This window comes from Pipra filicauda, unplaced genomic scaffold, assembly GCF_003945595.2.
Source record: "Pipra filicauda isolate LSUMZ 115617 unplaced genomic scaffold, ASM394559v2 scaffold71_size5581439_pilon, whole genome shotgun sequence".
Lineage (NCBI taxonomy): Eukaryota > Metazoa > Chordata > Aves > Passeriformes > Pipridae > Pipra > Pipra filicauda.
The window spans coordinates 2049143-2072545 of record NW_024104887.1 but is presented as its reverse complement, the minus strand read 5'-3'; the positions used below and the strand labels follow the sequence as shown (position 1 = coordinate 2072545).

General features: G+C 47.4%; 1 protein-coding gene across 3 annotated transcripts in view; it reads left to right on the top strand.

Moving 5' to 3' along the window:
• The window catches only part of SPNS2 (sphingolipid transporter 2), a 131010-nt gene that overhangs the window by 93677 nt on the left and 13930 nt on the right, over positions 1–23403 (top strand). The window contains exons 9-12 of one of the 3 annotated variants that reach the window (XR_005566470.1): positions 1359–1424; positions 8615–8713; positions 19496–19659; positions 20231–20313. Coding sequence is in view for 1 of the 3 variants with exons in the window: in XM_027734351.2 (XP_027590152.1) it covers positions 1359–1424; positions 8615–8713; positions 19496–19659 (329 nt within the window). In the remaining 2 variants the exon portion in view is untranslated. The remainder of the gene's footprint in view (positions 1–1358; positions 1425–8614; positions 8714–19495; positions 19660–20230; positions 20314–23403) is intronic. The other 2 variants (XR_005566471.1, XM_027734351.2) reach the window with 2 other exon arrangements.

Sequence of the window (23403 nt, the reverse complement as noted above, 5' to 3'; positions counted from 1 at the left end):
TTATTTATAGGCCTTGATAGGAATATAGGACTTAATAGGAATATAGGACTTACAGGAATTCAAGTGAATTCCTGCACGAGGGGCAAGTCCTCCTTGCTGCCTGTAACAATTCATCCATGTGTGCACTTCACATAACCTCAAGGCAAGCAGTTGCCTGTTTGCAATGTGTATGAGCAGGCAGGGCTTGTTGATGCTGCATTTGGAAGTGTGATCCCATCTCTGCCAAGCTCAGTTTGATCCATCCAGCCACAGAACCCCAGCAGCAGCAAAGCTGTGGCAGGACATGTTTCAGAGCAGGTCTGAGAGCCCACCTGGGGCTCTGAGAAGTCCTTGCTGTGGGACATGTGGCTCCAGCTCCTGTCAGCACCTTGGTTCAGTGGATCTGTGTCCTGAGCTTGGCAGTTGGCATTTCCAAGTTCAGGGCAGACCAGTGGACAGTGGGGAGGTGGGAATGGAGATTTCCTTGCCCACACCATCACAGAGGAAACAGATCCAGTCACAGAGAGAGGGGATAGGGAGGGAGAATGTGTGGGAAACAAAGGCAATTTTAGAAACAAATAGAGGAAGCTTCTGTAGGTCGGTGTGTAAGACTTGCTAAATAAAGCAAATTATTCCTGGCAGTGACATGATGGTCTGGGGGGTTTAGGGAACCTCAGCTGGTGTGTGGGAAAGACAGTGGCAGCGGCCACATCATGCCATCTTGCAGTTTCTTGGCTTTTAATGTCTCTTGCTGACCACCTCCAAAGAGCCAGGGGTTATATTTCACCACAAGGCACTGATGTTGCCAAGCCCATACTTAATTCCTGTCTTGGCTGTACACAGATGTCACCCATGCTGTGCCACTGGGGTGGGAAGGGATCCTCCACCTCATCTCATGTGCTACAGAGTTTAACACATAACTGGGTTAACATTCCTGGTGATGAAAATGTCTGTGCTCTGGGGAGTTGGGGCCTTCTTGCCTTCTCTGACTGGCTTTTTGGAACAGAATGGTGCAAGTTGGACTTGATGGTCTTGCAGGCCTTTTCCAGCCTCAACAATTCTGACTGTAGGTATGGAAGCTGTCTCTTCTTTCTGCTTTCTCACGTTCTACCATAACCAAATATGTCAGCCTTTGTTTTAGCTGCTCTGTAGTTCATAAACTTAGTTAGTTTACACTAACAAAATTGCAGGCCAACCCTCTAGAGCTCTGATACAAATCTATGGTTTGCTAATATTCAGGATAAACCACAACAGTAACAAGGAGTGTGTTGTGTAGGTAAGAGACAAATAAGCAACAAAGGCAAGTTTGCGACAGGTTATTTTCCCTTTGAATGTCAAGTGAATAAATCTTCTCCTTTTTGTGTGTTTTGTTACAACAGATTTGCATTTTTATCGGAGAAACTCTTCTGTTTTCAAACTGGGCTATCACAGCAGACATTCTGATGGTGAGTGCACTTTGGAACAGCATCTTTTGGTGTTCAGAACAGTTTATGAGCTTGCAAGAACAACCTGAAATTCACAATTTCTTCCAAATCCTGCTTCAGCCTATTCTGGTTTTTTTGTTACTAAGTGACATAGAGAGAGAGGTAGAAAAAAGATTCTTCTTGTCCTTTGTTCTGAGCACCAGGGAGAGGAGATGTCCAGAAAGGACAACATTTCTGAATTCAAATAATTTCCCCAAATGTGAAGTGTTTGTGCAGAGCCTCACATGCACAGAATTCGGCCAGAATTTCCTAACAGTCAGCACATTCATGGATTTTGTTATCAATAACTCAGCTTTGTTCTGCCATAGGAAATCCTTCCCTCCCTCTCTCCCTTGTCTGACCACAAAGGCAGCTCATCTACCTACCATTCAACACATCCACAATAGAAACCCACCTCTGGGAGAGCAGGGAGGAAAAGAAAGTATAAAGAATTTTTGGATCGTGTCCACTTTATCCAAGAGGAAACTGTCAGGGACTTTTCACCTCATGTCTTTAATTTTTGATTCTTCCTCCACCACAGAGCTTTTTAAGTCTTTCTGATCAGCAAGTTGACCTCAGCAGCCCCGTTTTCACATGAAGTAGTGTGGACATTTGTTCAAGAGCCTTGTGTGTTTTGTAGAGGCTTCATCAGAGCTGCACAGAGCCCATCAAACATAACATGTTGAAACCCTGTTGTGAAGGAGGTGCTGCTTATTGTATGAAAAAAGAAAGGCACTAAGGCACAGAACCATTACAGGACTTGCCCGAGGTCCTTAGCCAGCTTGTTGACAGAACTAAAAATACAATCAGTCTGGCATCAACAGCAAACTGCCTTGACTTGTATTTGTTGCTTGTGCAAACATCAAGGAGGAAACAATCAGGCTGGGTACTCCTAGATGGAAAGATAATGGTGTTGATGTATTGATTCAGCAAAGAACTTCAAGCCTCTGCTTTAGCAGTGTTTGTGCTGGAGTTCAGGGTTTGTTTGTGTGTTGAAGCAGCTCAGCAGTTGCCATCACGGATCAACTTTCCATCTTTAACTCATTTGTGCAGGGAACGCTGTGGGGGGTGGGGGGTTAATTCCACTGCTCTCAGATGTGACTAAACATGGAGAAATGAAGGTTTCAGGGTACTTTGGTAGCACTGGAGGGCTTTTAATTCCCGAGGTTCCTCCCTCCTGCCAGTGTGCTGTGACAGCTCTGAGCGGTGCTTCCCGGTGCTTCCGTGGGGTTTGCAGCTCCTGCTGAGTTCAGGGCTGCTCTGGCCATTTATGCAGTGGTATCTCAGCACTTGGACAGATGTGCAGCCTCCAGGCCAGCTGTGCTGAGGAAGAAATTATAGTGCAGTGTGTGTAGTTGCTCATTCCTGCCTCCTGCCAGAGCTTCCTGTCGCATCCTGCCTCTGGCTGGGATGTTCCCGGGAGCGATCCCGGTTCTCTCTGCTCAGAATTTCGTGGATGGGTTTAAATGGCAGCTCTCTGTAGCCTCACTAGCGTTGGCTGGCTCAGGTAAGGGCTCAGCCACCAGCACATCTGCAGCTCTCAGAGCAGCTGAGGTGGTGTCTCTGCTCAGAGGGAGGGTCCTGTCGGACGTGTTCAAGGTCCTCCAGAAAGTCTGTGCCAGAGAGAGACCTGAAATGTGGCCTCTGTTGTCTCAGGCTAACCCCAAAAGGTATTTTTCAACCAACTGCTCTGTTATATCAAGGGTATTAGGGCTGGATCATTGTCCTGTTTTAATTACTCAGATCTTTTTGTGTTGATTTCAATGTGACTTCAGTATCCCATGGCTTTTTAACAGCTTTTATAGGGTCTGCCATCTGCCTCACCAGCATCCCATAGCCAGTTGCATTTTGTAGGGATGCATTTGCTGTTATTTACTGTGCTTTAGTGCAAAAGAACTCCATAAGAAATGATTGGGAGCAATAGTTCCATTTTCCAAAACAAAGGAAAGAAATTAAAACCCTGTTAAAAACTGGATTTTGGTAATTGCTGCCAACTCCTCAGCTCACTGTTCTCTGGTCTGTTTAGAAAACTGAACTGAGTGTCATATATAATGCTCAGCTTGGGGCACTAAAAGCACCAGTGGACCTGTGAAAGTGTTGAAGGAATAAATGTAAACATCATTTAGATGAGTGCAGGGCTGTAACCAGACAGGCTGAATGCAGTGGGATCACCCAAGGGGGGTTGAGGGGGTGTTTAGGCTGTCACTGGGTGAGAGCCAGGGCTGTAACCACCTTTGACAGACAGCTTTGTGGGAAGTCCTTGCCAGAGGAAGGTGTGGATATGCTTTAGCAAGATGCACTTTAATGTTTGGCAAATTAATTTCTACTGATTACTATTTATTTGGTGTAATCAGAAGTGTGCTGTTCTTGCCTGGGGCTGGGAAGGAGTTTAAAAGGATTATTAGCGTGAGCTTAACAACACTTTCATCCTATACATAAATATTACCCTGTTTTCATGGATAAAAGCTCTCAATACTGGCTGAACACTGTTCCTGCTGATCTCATTATGCCAGGAGTGAGGCTTTTTGGAGACTGCATCCCAAATGATTCCTCACAGCTCTCCCAAGATTTACAGATCTCATGACTGCTTAAGAACCCTATCGGGCAGGTTGTTAAGCACCTCCAGAGGTTTTACAAGTTTAATTTCCATGGCAAAACAAGGATGTTTGCTTATTATCTTCCAATTTAATTGTTGGCTCTCCCTGGCTTCGTGCTTCCCTTGCATCTGCTGTGCCTGCCCGTGGAAGGGTCGTCGTGTGGCTCCTTGTCTTGTCTGCAGTCCAAGGTGCCAAGTGCTGGCTCTGATAAACTGTCAGTGCTGCAGAATGTTCTGCCCTGCCTGAGATTTTGAAAGGCTGATATTTGTTCCAAATGCAAATTTGTACAAAACAGGCCGTATTCTCCTGAGCACAACTCTCCATATCTCCTCCCAGGCACATGCTCAGACGGTGCTCGGGGAAAGGGGGGATGTTTTGTGTGGAGCATGCTAATTATGAAACAGGTTCCATCAGCCATCTCTGCAAATTGGCCTTAAAATCACCAGAACCCCAAAGAGGCATTAAAACTGCCTTGTAACAGCAGTAATGGATGAGCTTCAGTGCAGCAGGCGAGTGTGTCGCAGGCTGAGGCGTGGGGAGTGCTTGGGACTTGGTGGAATCTGGTCCTGGTAGTGGGGTTTTCCCTTCACAGCACATCTCAGAAATAGAGATGATGGACAGAGGCTTGGTGGCATTTCTGTGTAAGAGCAATTTAAAGGCCCTTATCTATTTCCATCACAGCCTCTTTAGGTCTTTGCTGAGAAAAGCCATCCCTCAGTTTATGCACAGTCCTGACACTCATGCAACGAAATTGCTCTACTTATTTCTGTTTTCTTTTAAAGCATTAGGTCTTTTTACATGGTCATGACCTGCTGTGGAGGAGCTGCTCTGATGTTTTGCTGTAGAGTCAGAGTCTTAGGCTGGAAACAGGCACAGACTGCTGCTCAGCTGTGCCATGGGCATGGAGAAATGTTGCCTTTGTCCTGATTACCTTCCCTATAAATAAACCCCAGTTATTTATTTAGTCCAAAATGCTGCCCTATTTTTAAAGCTGAAGATAAATTACATTTCCAGAACCTCTTGCTGGTGCTTCTCTCAGTGCCTCCACTTAGCAGTGCCCAGAGTGCTGGGGGTTGGATTTGAAGGCAGGATGAGAAGTGCCTGGGAATGAGGGTACAGCCCATTCCAAACCAGCCAAGGGCTGCAGGAGAGGGTGCACTGCTCCGTGGTGTGTGGGAGCTGGAGACCAGGTCAGCCTCCTTATACTTCATTTAAGAGTATTTTATTAGACAGTGGCTGCCTGGTTTTTGTCTCAGGCTGCTCTCTCTGGATCCCAGCCTGAACACAGGTACAACAGGGACACCTGGGCTATTCATTCCCAGGCTCGGGCAGTGGCTGGAACAGGGTTACTGTGTGTTTTCTTTGCCTTCAGTGCTGAAAGTATGAATTGCCCTGACCCAGAAAGTGCTTTAGAGAGTAGAGTTTCTGTCAAAGCTTAGGCATAAACACCAGAACTCACCTCTCTGGCACGTGGCCTTTTTCTGGGAGAAGGGTAATCTCCCGTTGGCTTTCCCAGTTAACTTATTTCAGACCAGCTTCCTGCTTCCATCCCAGGAAGGAGATGTCAGCAGCAATCCATGGCCTTTCTGAACCTCTATTTAAAGAGCAGAGGTTTCCAAAGCTGCTTGCTCAGCCTCCCTGCCCATCCTCTGTGCTGCCTGTCTCTGAACCTGGGATGAGGGATGAGCCAGGCCGATCCCACAGGCTTCCGCCTTGGCTGCTGTGGCTCTCCCACCCCCAGTTTCTGTGGGATGTCCAAACCAGGCCATGGATGGTTTGAATTTAGGTCTATTTTAGTATCAAAATGCCCATGTAGGGCTGTAATTTCCTGCTGTCTGCCTAGAAGAGTAGACAATGTCTGCTACCAACTGCTTCCTGTCCATCAGGAGAAAATGCTTTTTAAGCAGGGATGGGGTGGAGTATCTTTGGTGTTTTGGAGATGCTGGTTTAAGCTTTGTTTTTTTCACTTCCAGTATCTTTTTCAAGCAGGACAAAAAGTCTTGTATTCATTGGCTTGCCATATGTTGGGTTTTAGGTTTGAGTGGGCTGTTTGTCTCTTGAATTCCAGGCTAAATTTAATAAGTTTTGGCACTTCACATTGTTTCAGCTATCAATAACTTCTTCAGCTAAGCACACTGAAAATTTGCTGGAAATTGTACTGCTGCTTGCCAAATTATGTCTGCATAATACATCTACACATGCAAAATTATGTCTAATGTAAGTGTGAGTGTGTATTTGTGTGTATAAATATATATATATGTGGATATATATGCACACAGACATATGATACAGGTATCATTCAGATTTCTTCCTCTAACTGGCACCAATTCACTGCCAATCCCTGGAAATGGTAAATTTTTAATAAATGTGCCATTTCCTTTGCCCTTTTGCTAAGAAAATTGATATAATACGGGGCCAGGCAGGCTTTCTTCTCCAGGTTTGCTGATGTAAACTTTACAGAAAGAGAAATGCTTTAGGTTTAAAATCCCCTGTTTCACAGATGCACACACAGCTCTGGACTCTTCAGTTAGGCAGAATTTCACTGTATCTTCTCAGATGCCTTTTCCCAGACAGCCTTTCCAGAATATTTCTCCATTGTCCCTGTATGAACTGGGGCCAGGTGGGAAGAACAACAATAACTCACTCTTAATTTTTCTTTTCTTCTGTCTAATCTCTCCAGTTTGCACCGATTTTCCTGCCTCTTTGGGGAGTGGGAATGAATTGTGGGGCTCTCCTACTGTTCACAGCCTGACCTTCAGCAGGCTTTTGTGTCTCCAATAAAGTCTGGAGCTAATTTTCCTCTCGGGATTTCTGTCTCTGAGCCGTGTTCTGAGCTCCTGGATGCAAAAGGAGGACAGGGTCTGACATCCCCAGCTGGGTGGCTGCTGTGGATCTGAACATCTTCTGCTCTTTTATTGCACAACAGGAGTTTAACAGGGTGCCTGTTTAATACATGGCATCAAAGTGCATTAGCAGTGTGCATTTGCAGCTTTGTCAAAGCAGGGATGAAAGAACTGGCAGGTCACTCTGAAAGCACGTGGCAAAACCCTAAGGAAAAGCATTTAATCTAATTTTACCCATCATTCGTAACTGTCTGTGCTTGGAACGAGGTGATCATTCTAAACAGGCAGCAGTTCTCTTCTGGGGTGGGTTTTCTCTGTGCTCTTTCTTTTCTTGCTGGTTTTTATGGCTCCTTCTTTCCCCTGCAGACAGGGCAGCTCCCCTTCCCTAAGAGGAGCTGTCAAAGCACTGGAAGGTGCTTCCCATCCCCTGCCCTGAGTGAGCTCTCCTGCTCAGGGAATGGATCTCTCTCTGTAGCTCTGGCCAGTCCTAAATGTCACATTTAATTAATGAATGACTACAGGAAAGGATTGCAAGGATGAGCTGAAGCCCTGGCAAGGCACAGCTTCTAAAGAAAGACTGAAGGCAGCCCATCAGAGAGAAAGTGGACAAATAAAAGGGATGATGGTCCACAAAGAGCTGAACAAGAGTCATTCCTGGCAGGGCACACAGCTCTCCAGAGCCACAGGAAAAGGCACAGTGAGATTCAGTGCTTAGAGGCAGAAACAAAGCTCACTTGGATTTAGAGACCTATTGAATTCTTCATTACTTCCAGCCTTTAAATCAAGACAAGATCAATTTATAAACCGGGATTTGTGGACTCGATGCAGATGTCCTTAGCCAGCTTCTTTCACAATTTATGCAGGAGACAATTACTTTTTTTCTGCTTCTAGAAATGTGTTATAAAATTAAGGTCATTCCAAATTAAGGACAGGGGGTTGCCTTTTTTTTTTTTTTTTAACTTTTGTCCCTTTCCCTGGTTAGGGCTCTGTTTCCTGTGAGCTCTGGTCCCTTCATGGGGAAGTAATTTGTGTTTTCCACTGCTCCTGTGTAGTCTGACTGATTCTGCATGACCTGCCTAGGGGTGTCACGTCCTATTAGAGGAGTGGAGACCAAACTACAGTATCTTGGATACGGAAAATTTTCCTAACGTGACTTTGTCGCTTTCCACAAGTGGAATCACAAATTTTTGAGGGAAATACAAAGCAGCTGGAGGTGGAGTGGGAAGGGAGGATGTGACCTTTCATACTGATGTGGATTGCTGATGGTTCAGGAAACAAAATGATCTCTTTGTAACATAAATACAATATACAGTATGAGTACAATATGAATATACAATACAATGTGAATAAAGCCAATATCCCAGGTTACAGCACACACACCTTGTTTGAAGGCTGGTGGTGCTGAGCAACCTCGAGCTTCACTCTCCCCATCAGCAAAGCAAAATACAGGCTGAGGAGCAATAGCAGAGTGTGTCCTGGGCAAAGTGCTGCTGAGAGGACTGGCCAGAGCTTCCTTCCCTCAGCACCTGCCATCAGGAGAACTCCAGAGCCAGGCAGGGAATCTGAGCTTCCCAGTTCCCGTGGAGTGGCCAGTGGCTCTGTCTGCCACCAGCATCTGGGGCAGCTGGTTCACTCTGTCCTGCCTTGGGTATAAACTGAGCAGTGCAGCACAGCTGGGCAGGTTCTTACTTCACTTCCCTTATCTCTTTTTGTCTCTCCCCCTCCTTTGCAGTACGTGGTGATCCCCACACGCCGGGCGACCGCAGTGGCCTTGCAGAGCTTCACTTCACACCTCCTGGGAGATGCTGGCAGTCCTTATCTCATTGGATTTGTAAGTGCTCACAGCAGGCTCTGGCAGGGCTGCCTGCCCCGGTTTGCTTCTGTTTACTAACTGCTCCTCTCAAGTGCCAGGTTAGACCCTGCTGGGAAGGGCTGTGCCTGTGAGCAGAATGGGAAGTGGTGCAGAGCAGTGCAGCTGTTTCACGTGCTGCAGCTCCAACCTGGGAGGGGAGAAACAGGCTTCTACATCTTTTTAGCCTCAGGCATTTATAAAGCTTATAGACAGCTCTGTAAAGAGAGAGTGTTGCTTCTGTGGTGTGGACAAGAGGTTGGGTGAGAGTCGTGTGTGTGTGTAACTGTTAATCTGATCCCCTAAATCAAATAGCTGCTTATGGGCAGCAACATGCAGCTGTCCTGCCCTGCTGATATTTTGTACCTGGTTTGTATGATGATAAATCACAGAATTACAGAATATCCTGAGGTGGAAGGGACCACAGGGATCATTAATATCCACAGGACACCCCCAGCAATCCCACCCTGTCCCCGAGAGCGTTGTCCAAACATTCCTTGAGCTCTGGAAGGTTTGGGGCTGTGCCCACTGCCCTGGGGAGCCTGTTCAGTGCCCAACCACCCTCTGGGGGAAGAACTTTTTCCTGAGATCCAACCTGAACCTCCCAGTGATGGTGTAAAATCCATGGCAGGAGGGATGTGTGTGTTTTGGGGGTTTTATTAGTGTTCCTTCTGGGGTGTTCCCTTCTGTGACTGTTGCAGTGATTGGCCTTGGTCTGTCTGGGAATCTCCCTTCCTATGCCACCATTATCCTGGTGCAGAGTGCAACAAAAGACCCAGCTCCAAAATCTGGCATCACAGTTGAAAATGTAAGGCCTGGGAAATGTAATGAGGGGGAAAAAAAATCTAGATATACCAGGGAAATTTCTTTTCCCTTCTGCAGAGTTTGATGCATTGAGAATGAGAGATCACAGATCATCATTCATAAAATGCAGCAGCTTCCACACAAATCCCAGAGTGATGCTCAGGGTGTTTTGAAGGTGCCACTGTTTTCCAGTGATGTAACTGGGATCTTCACTGGTCCCATCACCTGAGAGACAGGGCTTTGGTGTGCTCCTCCAGCTCAGGACTGTGTGACACAGCTGCTGGGTGCTGTGGGGCTTTTTTAGTTTTTAAAACCATCATTTCTCATCGATTCATCCTGTTGACACTGGTGTATGCACCTATACAAACGTATTTTTATATATATATTTAATTTTGTGAGTACATCTATTTAAATATACATAAATATTTACTCTGGAATGGCAGCTCCCCACAATGCTGTAGCTGCTGTGTAGCCCTCTGGAACACACGTGAAAAGGCAGATAGAGATAAGGCTGAAAAGACCAAAGAAATGAGAAATGTCTCAAGAGAATAAAAATGCACAATTTAGCTTACTCTTTATTTACTTCGGTGTTCTGGGTACCCAGGGAGAAGGGATCTTATTTTAGAAATTATTTGAAGGTGGCAAGAACAAAGGAATTGCTGGAAGAGTGGGGAATGTGGAGGAGGAGGATGAAACAAGCAGGGCAGGGAGCTTTGAAGGCTGGGGATGAGGGCAGGGCTGGGCCAGGCCAGGCTGCCTCAGGTGACTCTGCTACATGTTCATCCTTTTTCTTACGTAAAAGGGATGTCCAGGAGGAATACCGAGGACCCTGAATGATTGCAATTAATCTTGAAAGTTGCCTGAGGCTCTTTAGTGTCATAGATTAAAAAAAAAAGGTCTTTGGTTGTAGAAATAATGTGCCTTGCCCTTCTGGTATTCAAAGATCAAGCAAGTTGTGTTACTTAAGGATGCCTGGCTGACACATGCACAACCCCAATTTAATGGCTGCCTTAGGCTTTCTTTAGGCTGGGAAAATATTAATTATTATTTTGAATTATCCTTTTTTAATGCTGTAATCGTTGGGCAGTTGTGATTTGGGAGGAGACTCCTCAAGCACAAGGCTCTGGGGCAGGAGAGCAGGAGTGAAGCACTATGTCATGGAAGGATCCAGCATCCTTTTGTGTGGCCTCTGCACTGGCTGCACTCATCCTCCCTCTGCTACAAGGACTGAAAGGTCCACTGCAGCTTCCACATAGCCCAGGGAAACAAATACTATTAAAGTGAAAGGACAAACAGCCAACTTCTCCAGCAGAGCTAAGGCCAGGAATCAACTGGAGTGTTAAAACCCACTGGAATTGTCCAGCTGCAGTGCAGGATGGAGACCATCCTGAGGGGTTGAAACCTCACCTGGGCAGGTTACGGAAGGGGCTTGGGTTCTGACCAGGATTTTCAAGGCAGTCTGTGAGGGCTGAGCAACCTACTGCTGTAGGCTTTAAAGGAAATTTGGGAACCCAGTCCCATAGTCCCAGGAATCCCCAACCTGAAGGCATCAATTCCCACTGCTGTGAATGCAGTTATCAGGGGCAGGCCCAGAACAGGGGTGAGGTTTTGAAGGGGAGCTGCAGAAGGCCCTGGAGGTGTTCAGGGACAGACTGGACGTGGCACTCAGTGCCATGCTCTGGTTGACATGGTGGTGTCTGGCCATAGGTTGGACTCGATGACCTTGGAGGTCTTTCCCAACCCAAATCATTGTGTGATTCTGTGAATTGCACTGACAGGCAGGCCCAGAATGGGTGAAACTCAGCCTCCTGATCACTTGGGTTCACCTGAGATCCTGGAGCTCTGCTGTGTCTTCTGACTGCTCATAGAATCCATCTGAAGCTCCCTCGCTGAATGATCGGGGTTTTGATCTAATATGGGTGGGATCTTACATGGTTTTGGTGAGTTCATAGTGAGGTTCCCTCTAAGAGTGCTCTTAATAAAGAACCAGATGCCCGTGGCCTCGCAGGACTGAGCTGTGGCAGGCAGTGGTCTCTGCTGGATGCCAATAAACGTTGTACTGACCTTAAAATCCTCATGTGGAGCACAGAAGGTGCTGATCAGCTGCAGCCTCAGGGGTGTGATTGCTGCCATACTCTGGGGTGTGCCCAGAGAGCTCAAGGTCAGACTCAGACTTTCTGTAACTTCCCCCATTCCACATCTCACACTGCAGCTCCTTACAACCACCCAAAGCCCCAAATACCCACTGGTGATTAAAAGCTAAGAGGCAGGGAGCACACATGTGTGGCTATTTTTCTTGTCTCTTTAAATATTGATAACTTTTATTATGGTAAAAAGGCTTAAGAGTGACTTACAAAAAAGGAGTTATGCAAATGCAGCTTTGGGGTGGCAGCTGTGATTTGCATAAGGCTTTGCTACCTGCCAAGCACTGAGATCAGTTACTGTAAATCAGCACTGCCTGTTCATTCACAAATAAGAATAAGCATTGCTGTGCTATTTCATTAGAGGAGACAGCTTTTATTCCTAGAGAACTGTAACTTTTTTTCAGGACCTTTGTGATAACCAACCTGCAGAGTTTAAATAGTTTCTGTTTAACAGCTCAGAGTTGTCACTCCGTGCTTTATTCCTGAGGCAGTCAGTGAGAACTCTCACCTGCTCAGGGCATTACACCCAAACATCTCTAGTACTTTTCTGTCTTTGGCAGCTCCCACTATGCACAGAAGAGTTAAGGGAAATGCCCCAAATCCCACCACTCACGTCGAGTGTCAGATAAAGGTCTTCAACTGCTCTCTCTGCGCCCTGGACAGGGGGAAGAGCCGAGTGGAGGGAGGCAGCAGCACACATGAAATAGTTCCCTCTTCTCAGGCTGCATCTCAGCTCCAGCTCCTTGTGTTACTAATTCTGGTTAGATCTTTGGTGCCCTTTAAAATTAGACAACTGTAAGACATGCCAGTGAGTCCCTGCTCCTGTGTCCACCCCTGCACATGGATGAACCTGTCGTCCCTACTGAGGGTTTGCATTATCCTTCATGCTGCTGCTCCACTCCCTGACACTCTCTTTTCCTTCAGGAACACCGAGTACAGGTAGAGTTTGTTTTTTATTTCAAGGCTGTGGCCTGGGGCTTTTTTTTTTTCCTTCCTCCAAATTCATCATTTGCTTCCTACCTGAGCACAGCAGTGCTTTCCTCTTCCACCCTTGCCTTGCCTGTGGCTGTGATGAGAAATGGGCACCTGCTGCAGGCACTGCTCTGTCTACATGTGCCAGGGCAGTTGCTGTGTGGGCACACAGTGTCCTCACTGCCCTGGTGCTCTTGGCTCTCCTGCCTGCTTAAATTCTCTCTCATCTTCTCTGTGCAACCATCCATCAGGTCTAGGGATAGGAACTTATCTGTATCCACCTGTCACCTGGCAACATCAGCCTGTGAGGAGGGTGTTTTAAAGTGCCAGAGATCAACTCTCCTCCACCTTTTGATGGGCTAAAAGCTGCTCCCTGGGCTCCAGGGATGGTGCTTCCCACCTGTCCTGACCTCTTTGGCTCCTGCTGTTTCAGTTTTACTGGAGGGACACCACGTCCAGCCACTCCAGGATGGAATTCCAGTCTGGCAGCTGGGCTGTGGGAGCCTTTCACCCTTCACTTTTCTCCCTTCCCCAACTCTCCTATGTGAGCAGGCTGATAAACTAGATCTAATGAGCTACTTAAGCAGCAAGAATGCTAATGACCTTCCTTTAGCAAGTAGTTAGTAGAGCAGTGTTAATTATCCCTGGTGCAGAGTATCAGGGCAGGGAGATCAGCTTCTCATTAGGGGCAACCAAGGAAAACTGTGGTAAATGCAGCAATTAAGACACTTTTTAATGAAAGTTATAAGTGGAGGTGCAGATTTTACAGCACCTTGTCCCAGTTTGAGACAGCCCTTTTGGTGATTTGGTTTGCAGGTGTTTACCCAACCAGGTACAGAAAGTAGTTCTATGTGTAAAGGCTTCCCTGCCTGAGGAAGCAGAATTCACTTTTTATGGTTTAAAATTTGTATTTTATGCTTTAAAATGCTATGGCTGCTTCAGAGTAGGACATGCTTACTCTGGGAGAACGTTTTTTTTTTTCCAGTTTAGTTTGGTAGATTAAAACAGGCCACAGCCCACTGGGACTCAGATCCACTGCTGTCTGACTTACAAGCAGGGCAGTGGAATAAAGTGGATGGTTGGGGTGTGATGCTGCAGTCTGGGTGCTCTGTCCCTGTCTGACCTGTGCAGCCATTCCTCAAATACAGCCCATGAGGTGCTTGCTGGTGGTTCCACAGCACTGTCCCTCCTGCCAGAGCAGGGTGAGAGGTGAACCTGAGGCCAAAAAGGCAATCATGTACTGTAACAAAAATGTGCAAAATATTCTCCTGGCATCACTCTCTGTTTCATGGACCATCAGGAGATATTCCATTGCTGTTGGGGGCCTAAAGAAGGGACAGAGGTCTCTTGTCTTGTTGCCTTTGGCAGCATGTTTTAATATTTATAGTGTACATGAGTGTGTGCAGGCAGCATCTCCCATCATCTGGTGGGGTTGGTAGAAGAAATGTGATACACATTTATGGTTTTCATTGTTCTTTCTTTACCAAATCCCAGCTGCTTGGCAGGTGTGCTGTAGCCCTGATGGTATCACTCCTCCTGTAGAGATCTTCCCCCACATTTGGGCTTGTGTATGACCCAAAATGTGGGGGGTAAAATGGGACTTGCCCTTGCAAGTCTGAACACCTGGTGTGCCTGTGTCAGGGAAATACTGGGAGGAAGAGAACCCCCCCTGCCCCTCAGCCTCATTACCTGTTTCTTCAAGCAGTAACTTTAAGTTGAGGATTTCTCTGGTCCTGGCTGAACTGAGTAATTAAAAGCCTTTTTCATAGTGTACTGAAAGGCCAAATCTTTGACATGGCTGTCAGCTGCAAAATAAGGGGAGAATTAGCCACCTGGAGACCAGTCCTCATGGGATTTATCTTCTCATTGCAACGAGCTAACAAGCTTCCCACTTCTGATGACTCAGCAACAGAAAAGATTTAAGTCTGCCCTAAAATCCCAAATGACTTCCCATCTATAAAACGCTCTTTGCCAAGGGTTCACAGCCTGCTCTGGTGTTTTTCCAGAGCTCTGTGCACCTCTCACGTCCATGACTTTGGTTAGATGTGCAGGTTCTCAGTATTTCTGATAAATGTTCAGTGCATGTGAAAGTCTCTCATCAGAGAGAAGCCCAGAAATCCAGAGCGGGTCGTTGTTGCACTCGAGTATTTCAGGTTCTGTCCCGTCTGCTCTGTCACTCCTCCTGTGCACTAAAAACCTCATTAAATAAGTGGTTTGTTCCTCTGAGCTGCCAGGGACCCTGTGTGCTCCCAGCAGGGACAGTTTTCATGGTGCTGAGCACCTTTCAGAACGAGGCGTCCCAGTTCTGCAGCACAGGGAATTCCTTCCTTCTCCTGGGACACACAGCCAGGGAAGGGGCCCGTGCTGCAGGGAGAGGTGGGGGACAGGGATGCTGCTAAAGGAGGTGCTCCCAAATCATGGTCCTGTGCCACAAACCTATTTCTTTGTGGGCTTGGGCACCCCCATCCCTACAGATGTGAGTTCCTCCACATTCCCCTGGGGTGAGGCATCTCCCGCTGGGACAGGAGGAAGCCCAGTGTTAACTTAGAAAACCCCTGGGCAGACCAGACCTGGAGAGAAAGGCAGTGAAAGACACAAAGAAAATAGATTTGCAACCCTCTCCAGAGGGTTGGAGAGGAGGCAGATGTTGCCCTGCCCCCCAGATGTACCAAGTCCACGTGTTGGCATCGCAGCAGAACCCCTGATGGAGGATCTGCATCTGCTGCAGCCTTTGCACTTCTGCTTTTTCAGCACCTATTCCATGCAGCCTGGTCATCCTGAGAAGGCAACAAGGGCATAACCACAGGAACCTGCCATGGGGGAAGCAGTGCAGAGATCCTTGCTGTGGGTATTTCTGGGGCAAACTGGGGTGCCACATATTAATGCAGGATATTGATATTGTCACCGGCCGAGTATGAAATCTGTTTGCAATCTCAAAAGGATGCAATTCAGATTAACAGAATTTTTTTGCCTTTTTTTCGCTTCAACATCTAAACATGCCAAGGTTAAAACTGAAATAACTTTTAGACCATAATTGCTTTTACCTTTCTGTAGATGTCTGAACAAATATCATTAAAAAAATCAGGTTTACTTCCTCTTATTATAAAGTGTTTCTCGTGCCATTTAGCACAGTATAAATGCTTGTGCTCCCCCACAGGCCCAGCAAATTGTTTACTTTATAAAATCCCTTATTTTTGCTTTCTCATCTTCATTTGCATTCATATTAGATTTAAAAAAAAAAGTCAAAGAAACCTTTCACCTGCATCTCTGACTTGGGAGTGGGTGCACCCCAAGCCATTGTGGTGATACTGTGGGGCTACAGGGAATACTGTGTTAAGGAACTGTACTGAAGAGAGCAGCCAGGGAGAACCTGGCTTGTATCAAACTGGTAATCATGAAAATCAGGTATTTGTGCCAGAAATAGCCTTTTATGTAGCAGGATTTGTGCCCAAGTGGCAATGTCAGAAAAATCAAGCAATTACAGAGGAGTTGAAATATTGGCTTGGTAATGGGAGGGAAGGAAATGGTGATTGCAGAGATGTTGCTACCATTCCACCATCTAATTAATAAATCAGTTCTAATTAATAAATCGGTTCATTTCCCCACCCTGTTCAGGAGGGACAGAACAGAGGCCGAACGCCTTCCCTGGGCTCAGCCCACCTCGGCTTCTACTGCATCCACGGCCTGTCCCGTGTTCCAAAACACACCCCACGTGCTTCCCAAGGAAGTAGTGAAGTTTCCCTTTGTTCCTGCATTGTCTTCTGCCCTCGGATGGAGGCACAGCCAGGGGTTTAGGGTTGGGATCGTGCCCGTTGCGGCTGCGCTGTCCCTTCTCCGGGAAGGGGGCACTTTGTCCAGCTGGACTCCATCCAGCTGGCTGGGCACACACCACCCCTGTGCTGCTGCAGGAATGCCACGAGCTGAAGTTCATTTGGCAAAGTCATTCCTCTTGGTCTGAGATCTGCAGGGCGAGGGAGGAGACGGGAGCTTTCATCCTTAGGTTGGCACCAAAGCCCTGTGTCAGACTGCAGAGCAGCAACAGGACTCCCCCTGCTTGATTTCCCCCCCTGCACTTTGGGTAAATGTTCTGAAGCTTTTGCCACCCCCCAACTGGCAGAAGAAAGGAAGGAATCCCACACATGACTCCAAGCTGCAGCTCTGGCACCGACCCTGCCCCAACCCCTGCGGTCTGTTACTCATGCTGGAGAGAAGGCACCAAAAACGAGGCTCCATTTGGGTCTTGCCAAATCACACTTGGACAGCTCGGGATGCTGTCATGGTGAGGAGTCTGGAAAGCCCAAAATTGGCAATACAGAGCAGACCATTTGGCAAACAGTGTGTCATTCTTGGAGCCCAAGTCTGTAATTATGTCCTGTGCCCTCTCGAGAGGAGATGCCAAAGTTCCAGCCTTAGCAGGTGGCTTGTAACTGAGTGGAACAAAACAACAGGGAGCAGTGACTCTTTACAGCAAAAACATCTTTTTGGGCCCTGGTAAAGTTCTAGAGTTGCAGGCATGGGTGAGGGGATTATGTGGAACCTGCATAAGAAAGCCCAGCTGGCCTGATGGGAAGAATTATCCCTTAGATGGGAGGGAACACGGCATTTCCTAAACTGTGCACTTACAGGATGTGTTGGGTTAAAAATGAAAAGTACAGCAGGTTTAATATTAACATGATTTGTTGGTACAGAAGGTCAACATAATGTGTTAGAAGGAGAAGTATGGGACAAGCTGCATTGGGAGTTTTACTTGTTGGAGACTTTACATTTTCAAAGCTGGTTTTAGCCTAGAATGCTGTGTCATCCATAAGAGAAAGCAAGCAGGAGCACATGCCTGGTTTTTCATCCTCTGCTGCTGATTTATCATGTCAATTTGTCAAGTGATTTATTGTCTGGTCCTTTTGGAGAATAATTATATCCATTCCCAAAAATGAAAAGTGGTTTAGAATGTCTAGATTTCTTAGAATAGCCTCGATTCTGGCTATTGCAGCCTGACAGAGAGGCTGACTCGGTGCCAAATTCTGGTTCATAATGAAGAGTAAGGGAAATGCTGGGAATTAAGGTGTCTGGATACAAAAGGGAATTAATGGCCAGCTGATGTCCCTGTCCCCTGGGTGCAGAGCACATTCTGCTACTTTCCTGTGGGTGCTTTCTTTTCACACTCAAGTCCTGTTGCTGATTTTTAATAAATCTCTCAGACTAATGGCCACTGTTGCTTGGCTTCAGTCTAAGGGCGCTGTAACCATCATTTCTCACATGAGACTTGTTTGTAACACCCTTGTTTTCCTTTGTGTGTTTTACACTGTGAATAAAGTTCTCTTTGAGAGGACAGGAACTCTTCCTTAGCCGTGTTCCAGTGCTGTCACCTGCAGCATCAGGCTGCTCCTCCTTTCCATCCCTCCAGTGGGAGCCAGGAGGAGCTGTAAGGAGCTCTGGTGTTGATCCAGAGACCACCAGTGCTCCAGAGTCTCCCTGCTAAAACACACTCAGTGACCTGTCTGAGTCCCCATGAGCATCATCCTTCTGTGACCTTCTGTTGTGCTTGGCCTGTGCTGAGGCTTCTCCCCACACACATTTACCTTCCAGGTCGCTGCAGGGCTGTGAGTTGGTGATTTCTCCTGCATGTGACATTTCCTCACTTGACTGTCAAGATTTAAGCCTTGAATGTCAGAACTTGCTCGTAGGTTGTTTCTGGCTCCACCTTTTCCATCACTGGTAATGTGGCAGTTTGGAAGTTGCTGCACAAGCTTTGACTATTTCTGGAGCTGATTTGCGTGTGCACAGCAGTAGGATTTTATGTTGCAAATTCCCTGCAGTCTTTTGGTATAAACTGGTGTTTCTGCCTTCACAAAAGGTCACAGATAAAAACAGAGCTGGACATTTAAATCCCAATGCCTCTGAGACCCACCCCAGCTGCTGCTACCACCCTGTGGGATTTATGGAGAGTAAAGTTGTTTGCTGGACAGTAAATATTAAAATGTGATAGTTTTAGCTACAGATAGGCATTAAATTTTGCTGTGTTTTAGCAAAAGCATTTCATAATGAAGTAAATAATGCCATTGCATGTCACAGCTCCTTTGTGTAGGTGCAAATTTGTGTTCACTTCCAAGTAGTTATGCTTTTTGGCTGTTGGAAGGGGCAGGTTGCCTTAGCTCATAAATCTGGTGGTGTGTGGTTCTTTGGTGTGAGTGAGCCCCTGTGTCTGAGCCTGGGGCAGAGCCACATCTTGCACACACTGACGCTTCAAGCTTGGGAGGCTGGAAGAGGGAATGAGCCCCACACCCCAGACACGGGCACAAAACCCCACGTTCAAGTTCTGTTTCTGCAAATCGAATGGGATCTCCATTTTTTTGTTCCGTGGGAAACATTTCCCCCTTCCCACTCAGTACACAGAAATGCAATTTAATACCTCCTCTTGCCCAAAGGTATGTCAGGTGTGGGAGTGAGCAGGACTTGATAGGAGTTGCAGAAGACTGATCACTCCCTCAGTGCCAGTGTGGCCCTGCCGGCAATCCCGGGGGGCTCGGCCAAGGCTGGACACCCCCGGATGCAGCCACTGCTGCAGCCAGGAGAGCATGAGAGGGCTGTGGGGAGAATAATGGATCAGGCCAGAAGAGCGCCAGGGAGAGCAGAACCCCTGCCAAGCTGCTCCCAGCACGAGCTGCCCAGGCTCCAGCGTGGAAGGCTGGAGTGGGCAGGGGACGCTGAGCTCTTGCTGAACACACTGTTCCCTTCCAAACCTCAGGCACGTGCTCGGTGGGCGGTTGTTCGGGGCACCGTGTTCCCTCCGCTGTCACCACGTCTCTTTTTCATCAGAGTGACTCATTTTCGTGCCCCTCTCTCCTAGATCTCAGACCTGATACGACAAAGCACAAAGGAGTCCCCGGTGTGGGAGTTCCTCAGCCTGGGTTACGCCCTCATGCTCTGCCCCTTCGTCGTTGTCCTGGGAGGGATGTTCTTCCTGGCCACAGCCCTGTTCTTCCTCAGTGACCGAGCCAAAGCTGAACAACAGTGAGTAACCTGACCATTGCACATGGGGAGCTACCACAGCCTGTTTTCTCTCCTGAACGTTGTGCTTGTACTCTTTCCCTGGCCTTGGTCCTTCCAGGTAAAGGATGTGGGGCTGTGTGGAGAACCTGGGCTCAGCAGAGTGCATGAGGCTGCACGAAGCACAGGGGCTTGGGTCGTGCTGGCTGGGCATCCTTTACACGCTTCTGCTCTGGTGGATCTCAGAGGTTGGCCGTGTGGCCTGGAGGGGAGCACAGTACTGGGGGGCACAGGCCCCTTTTCACCCTTGCCTGAGCATGTCACAGCCCAGGCCACCCGTGGTGAGGGGCTGCTGTGCTGGAACCGTTGGACTGCGAGGTGAGGAGCAGGAGATGCTTCACAGAGCTCGGTGGTCAACGTGGCTCCCGCGTCTCAGTGCCCAGTGCCCTGCTCTCCACCTCCAGTAGACAGGAACGTGAGGCCAGGAGGGAGCAAAGCTGTGTGTGGGGTCCTGCGTGCTCGAGGGGCGCTGTGACAAAAGAGGCTTTCCCAGTCCCTCCCTGCAGCCTGTAAAAAAAAAGCTACTGTTTTTCAGTAAAGAAACCGATTCGGATCAACTCACGGTTGGCAACTACAGTAATTCAGAAGACGCTTCCACATGACATACAAACTTCTGGGGTTAGTCTCTTTCTCATAATTGTCAAAAAATAAGAATTACTGTGTGCAATGTCATGCTGAATATGTGGGTAGGTGACTAGTCTGCTGTTGACTGTGAGTTGCCTTTTTCTTTCCCCCGCTGGAGAACGGGAGCCTTGGTGTACCTTAAGGAGAGGGGCCCTGCAATGTCACTCTTTCTAGGCATAGTACAACTAGGAGCAAAATAAGGTGTTTGGAGGTTGACGTAAGTGTGTGAACAGTTTGGGTGATGCTTTCTGGCTCACACTTTCATATCAGATGGATGCAAGGGATTTGGAAGCAGTGCCACAGATGGTGCTGTGGCCCTGTAAGAGCAGTTCCACCTTCCTTTTACTATCACACATAAACCCCAGAGAAAGGAGAAGTTTTCTGCCTCCTGGTGCCTTTAAAAATATACATTCCCCTATAATGAGATGTTTAAATATTGTGGAAAAACAAGACCTCACCTGGTAAGGAGGTGAAGTCCTGCAGAGCTGAACCTCAGTGTGGCTTTGGGGACGTGACGTGTGTGTGCGCCTGGTTTGTTATCTGCAGAGAAAGGGCTTTAAATGGCAGGAAGGGAAATTGGAGATGAGATGTTAGGAAGGACTTCCTAAGAGAAAAAAAGAGGTAAATGTTACAGCAGAATCTTTGGAGAAGACATGAAAGCTGTCCCATGTTTCTGAAGGCCTTCCTGGCTTGGCATGAGGCGGGAAGATGGGAAGACTCTCCATCTGCCTCCCTGTTCCTGTGCTTGTGCACACGCGAGTCCAGGCAGGATGAACATAAGTTTCTGGGTGCTTACCTGGTCCTAGGAAAGCTTCAGTGTTTGTCTTTACTGTGTTCAGAGAGGAGAGTGCTCGTTCCACCTTTAACTGTGGTGGAGATCCGTGTCCCTTGGCACGAACGGCACCTCAGGTGGTGAAGGAGGGGCTCAGGATTTCAGGTGCTGATGAATTCCACGTCACTCCCATCTTTATATCAGCATATCAAGCCCACTTGGACCTTTATGCTGGCCAAGGCACTGTGGTAGCCAGCTGGTCTCACTCCAATGGAGTTCTCAAGGAAGAGAGCTTTGTCTTGCTCAGGAGGCACCGCAGGTCACAGGCTGGTCACTCACAGGGTGCCAGTGCTGGTGTGTCTTACTGAAGTGTTTTACCAAAACCCCAACTTTGCAGCAGTGTTACTGTTGGGAGAGAGATCACACCCCACAGCTCTGCTTGCTCCTGCACAGAAGGGTTTGTTTCTCTGTTGCTGTCTACCCTGAGCAGCTCTGGTTGTGCTCCGTTCATGTCCAGAGCCCACCAACCTCCCAAAAAGCCACTGCTCCACTCTCTGAAGAAACACGTGCAGGTGTCAGACCTGGCTTTGTTGCTCTCTCTCCTTCAGCATCTTTCCCTTTCCTTATCAGTCTGACTCACATTTGTTTATGAATTTTGTATTATTCAGCTACAGATCTTACATGCTACAAACCGGGGAGAACAACTGTCATAAATAATGGTTAACGAGATAATTTCCCTCAAATGACTCCTAGTGCACTGTTTCTGGGGATGTGCCCACTCCCATGTTAAAAATACCCTGGCATCCTGCAGAGAGATTCCTGGAAAGAGCAGCTTCATTCAAGTTCCTGAGAAGTCAGGCAGTATCTGTAGTAAGGCTGGAAGCTGTGGGGGGACTCACCTGCAGCGGGGTCGGTGCTGGACCGGGTCCTGGCTGCCATTGCCAACAGGTTCAGTGTTCTCCTCAGTGTTTATGGGGCAGGATTTATTTATTGGTAGCTCCATGCTTGCATGGGAGAGGAAAGACAACAGAGCATTTTGCTGTCAGCAGCTGAAAGCTCCGTGCTGGACCCCAAATCCGCCGTCCAGCTCCCACCTCCCTGCCAGGCCATCTGCCCTTGGCATCGCACACCTTCCTGCCAGCCCTCCCCTCTATCCTACCTATTACTTGCTGGGTACAGAGGAATTTCTATTTCAAGATGCCTTGTTTTCCCTCTCTAGCCAGTCCTGCTGCTCAGACACCGGGTCTTGGAAAGGTGCTTTGCCAAAAGAAATCAATTAACCTGCGGGAATCGCGGGCGCCGGAGATTAAACCCATCCATCACCCCCGGGGTCGGGGCACGCGGGGCAGTGTCACCGACCTCCCTAACGAGCTGATGTGGGGGCAGAGAACTGGAACACTGCTCTCTGCAGCCTCTGGAAACTGAGCTTTTTCCCGGCTTTCATTTTCACACTTCTGTGAAAACCGGTTCAGGGTTTTATTGCTGGGATTTCTGTGTTTGTTTGTTCCTTTGTGTAACGGTCTCCGGGCATTTGCTTAGAGATAATTTCTCCTTCCGGGCAGGGCAGATACCAGGATAGCAACCTCTCTTTCCTGTAAAGCTTCCTCCAGCTTCCACCACACTTCCTTTCAAAAACAGAATTTCCAGGCTTTCACACTACTTTTATCATTGCCACAATTCCTGGCATATTTTGTAGATGACTTTTTTAGCACAGGAATTCCAGTCAACAAGGCTGCCCCTCTCACAAAAACACTCATAAAAAAAATTGCTTTCTACAGCAAGTCCCTTTTTTTTTTAACACAATTCTTTTATAACTATTGTCATGCTGCTTCAGAAGTCTGACAGCTTAAAGAGGCTTTTAGTAAATGTAGGACTAGCAGAGAACAGGACAGAGTACATCACTGTGCTTTAATCCAATCATTTCGGGGGCATTTTTTATAACACAAATTTAATCCCACCCTTCCAAAGTGATAAGAGAGGGAAAACTGTTAAGAATGGGTTCTGTAAGAGCTCTTAGGCACTAGTAGTGATAAATACTTCAATTCTTTTTTCAAACCACTCAAATACAATTCCTGCTGTGATTTCACTTGACTCGTTCCTTGCCCGTTCTGTACCTCTGCAGAGGAGGGTTAAAGCAGTTGTATTTTATTTCCAAACATGACTGCGCTCTGTACTGGATTTTTCTTACTTGCTTAAGGAAAATTGGTGAGGCCCAAGGTAGATTTTAGGAAGATGATATGTCCAGTCTTGCCGTGGCAGAGCCCTCAGAAATGGATCAGAAATCTGGTAACTGCGCTTTTATCCCTGAGCTC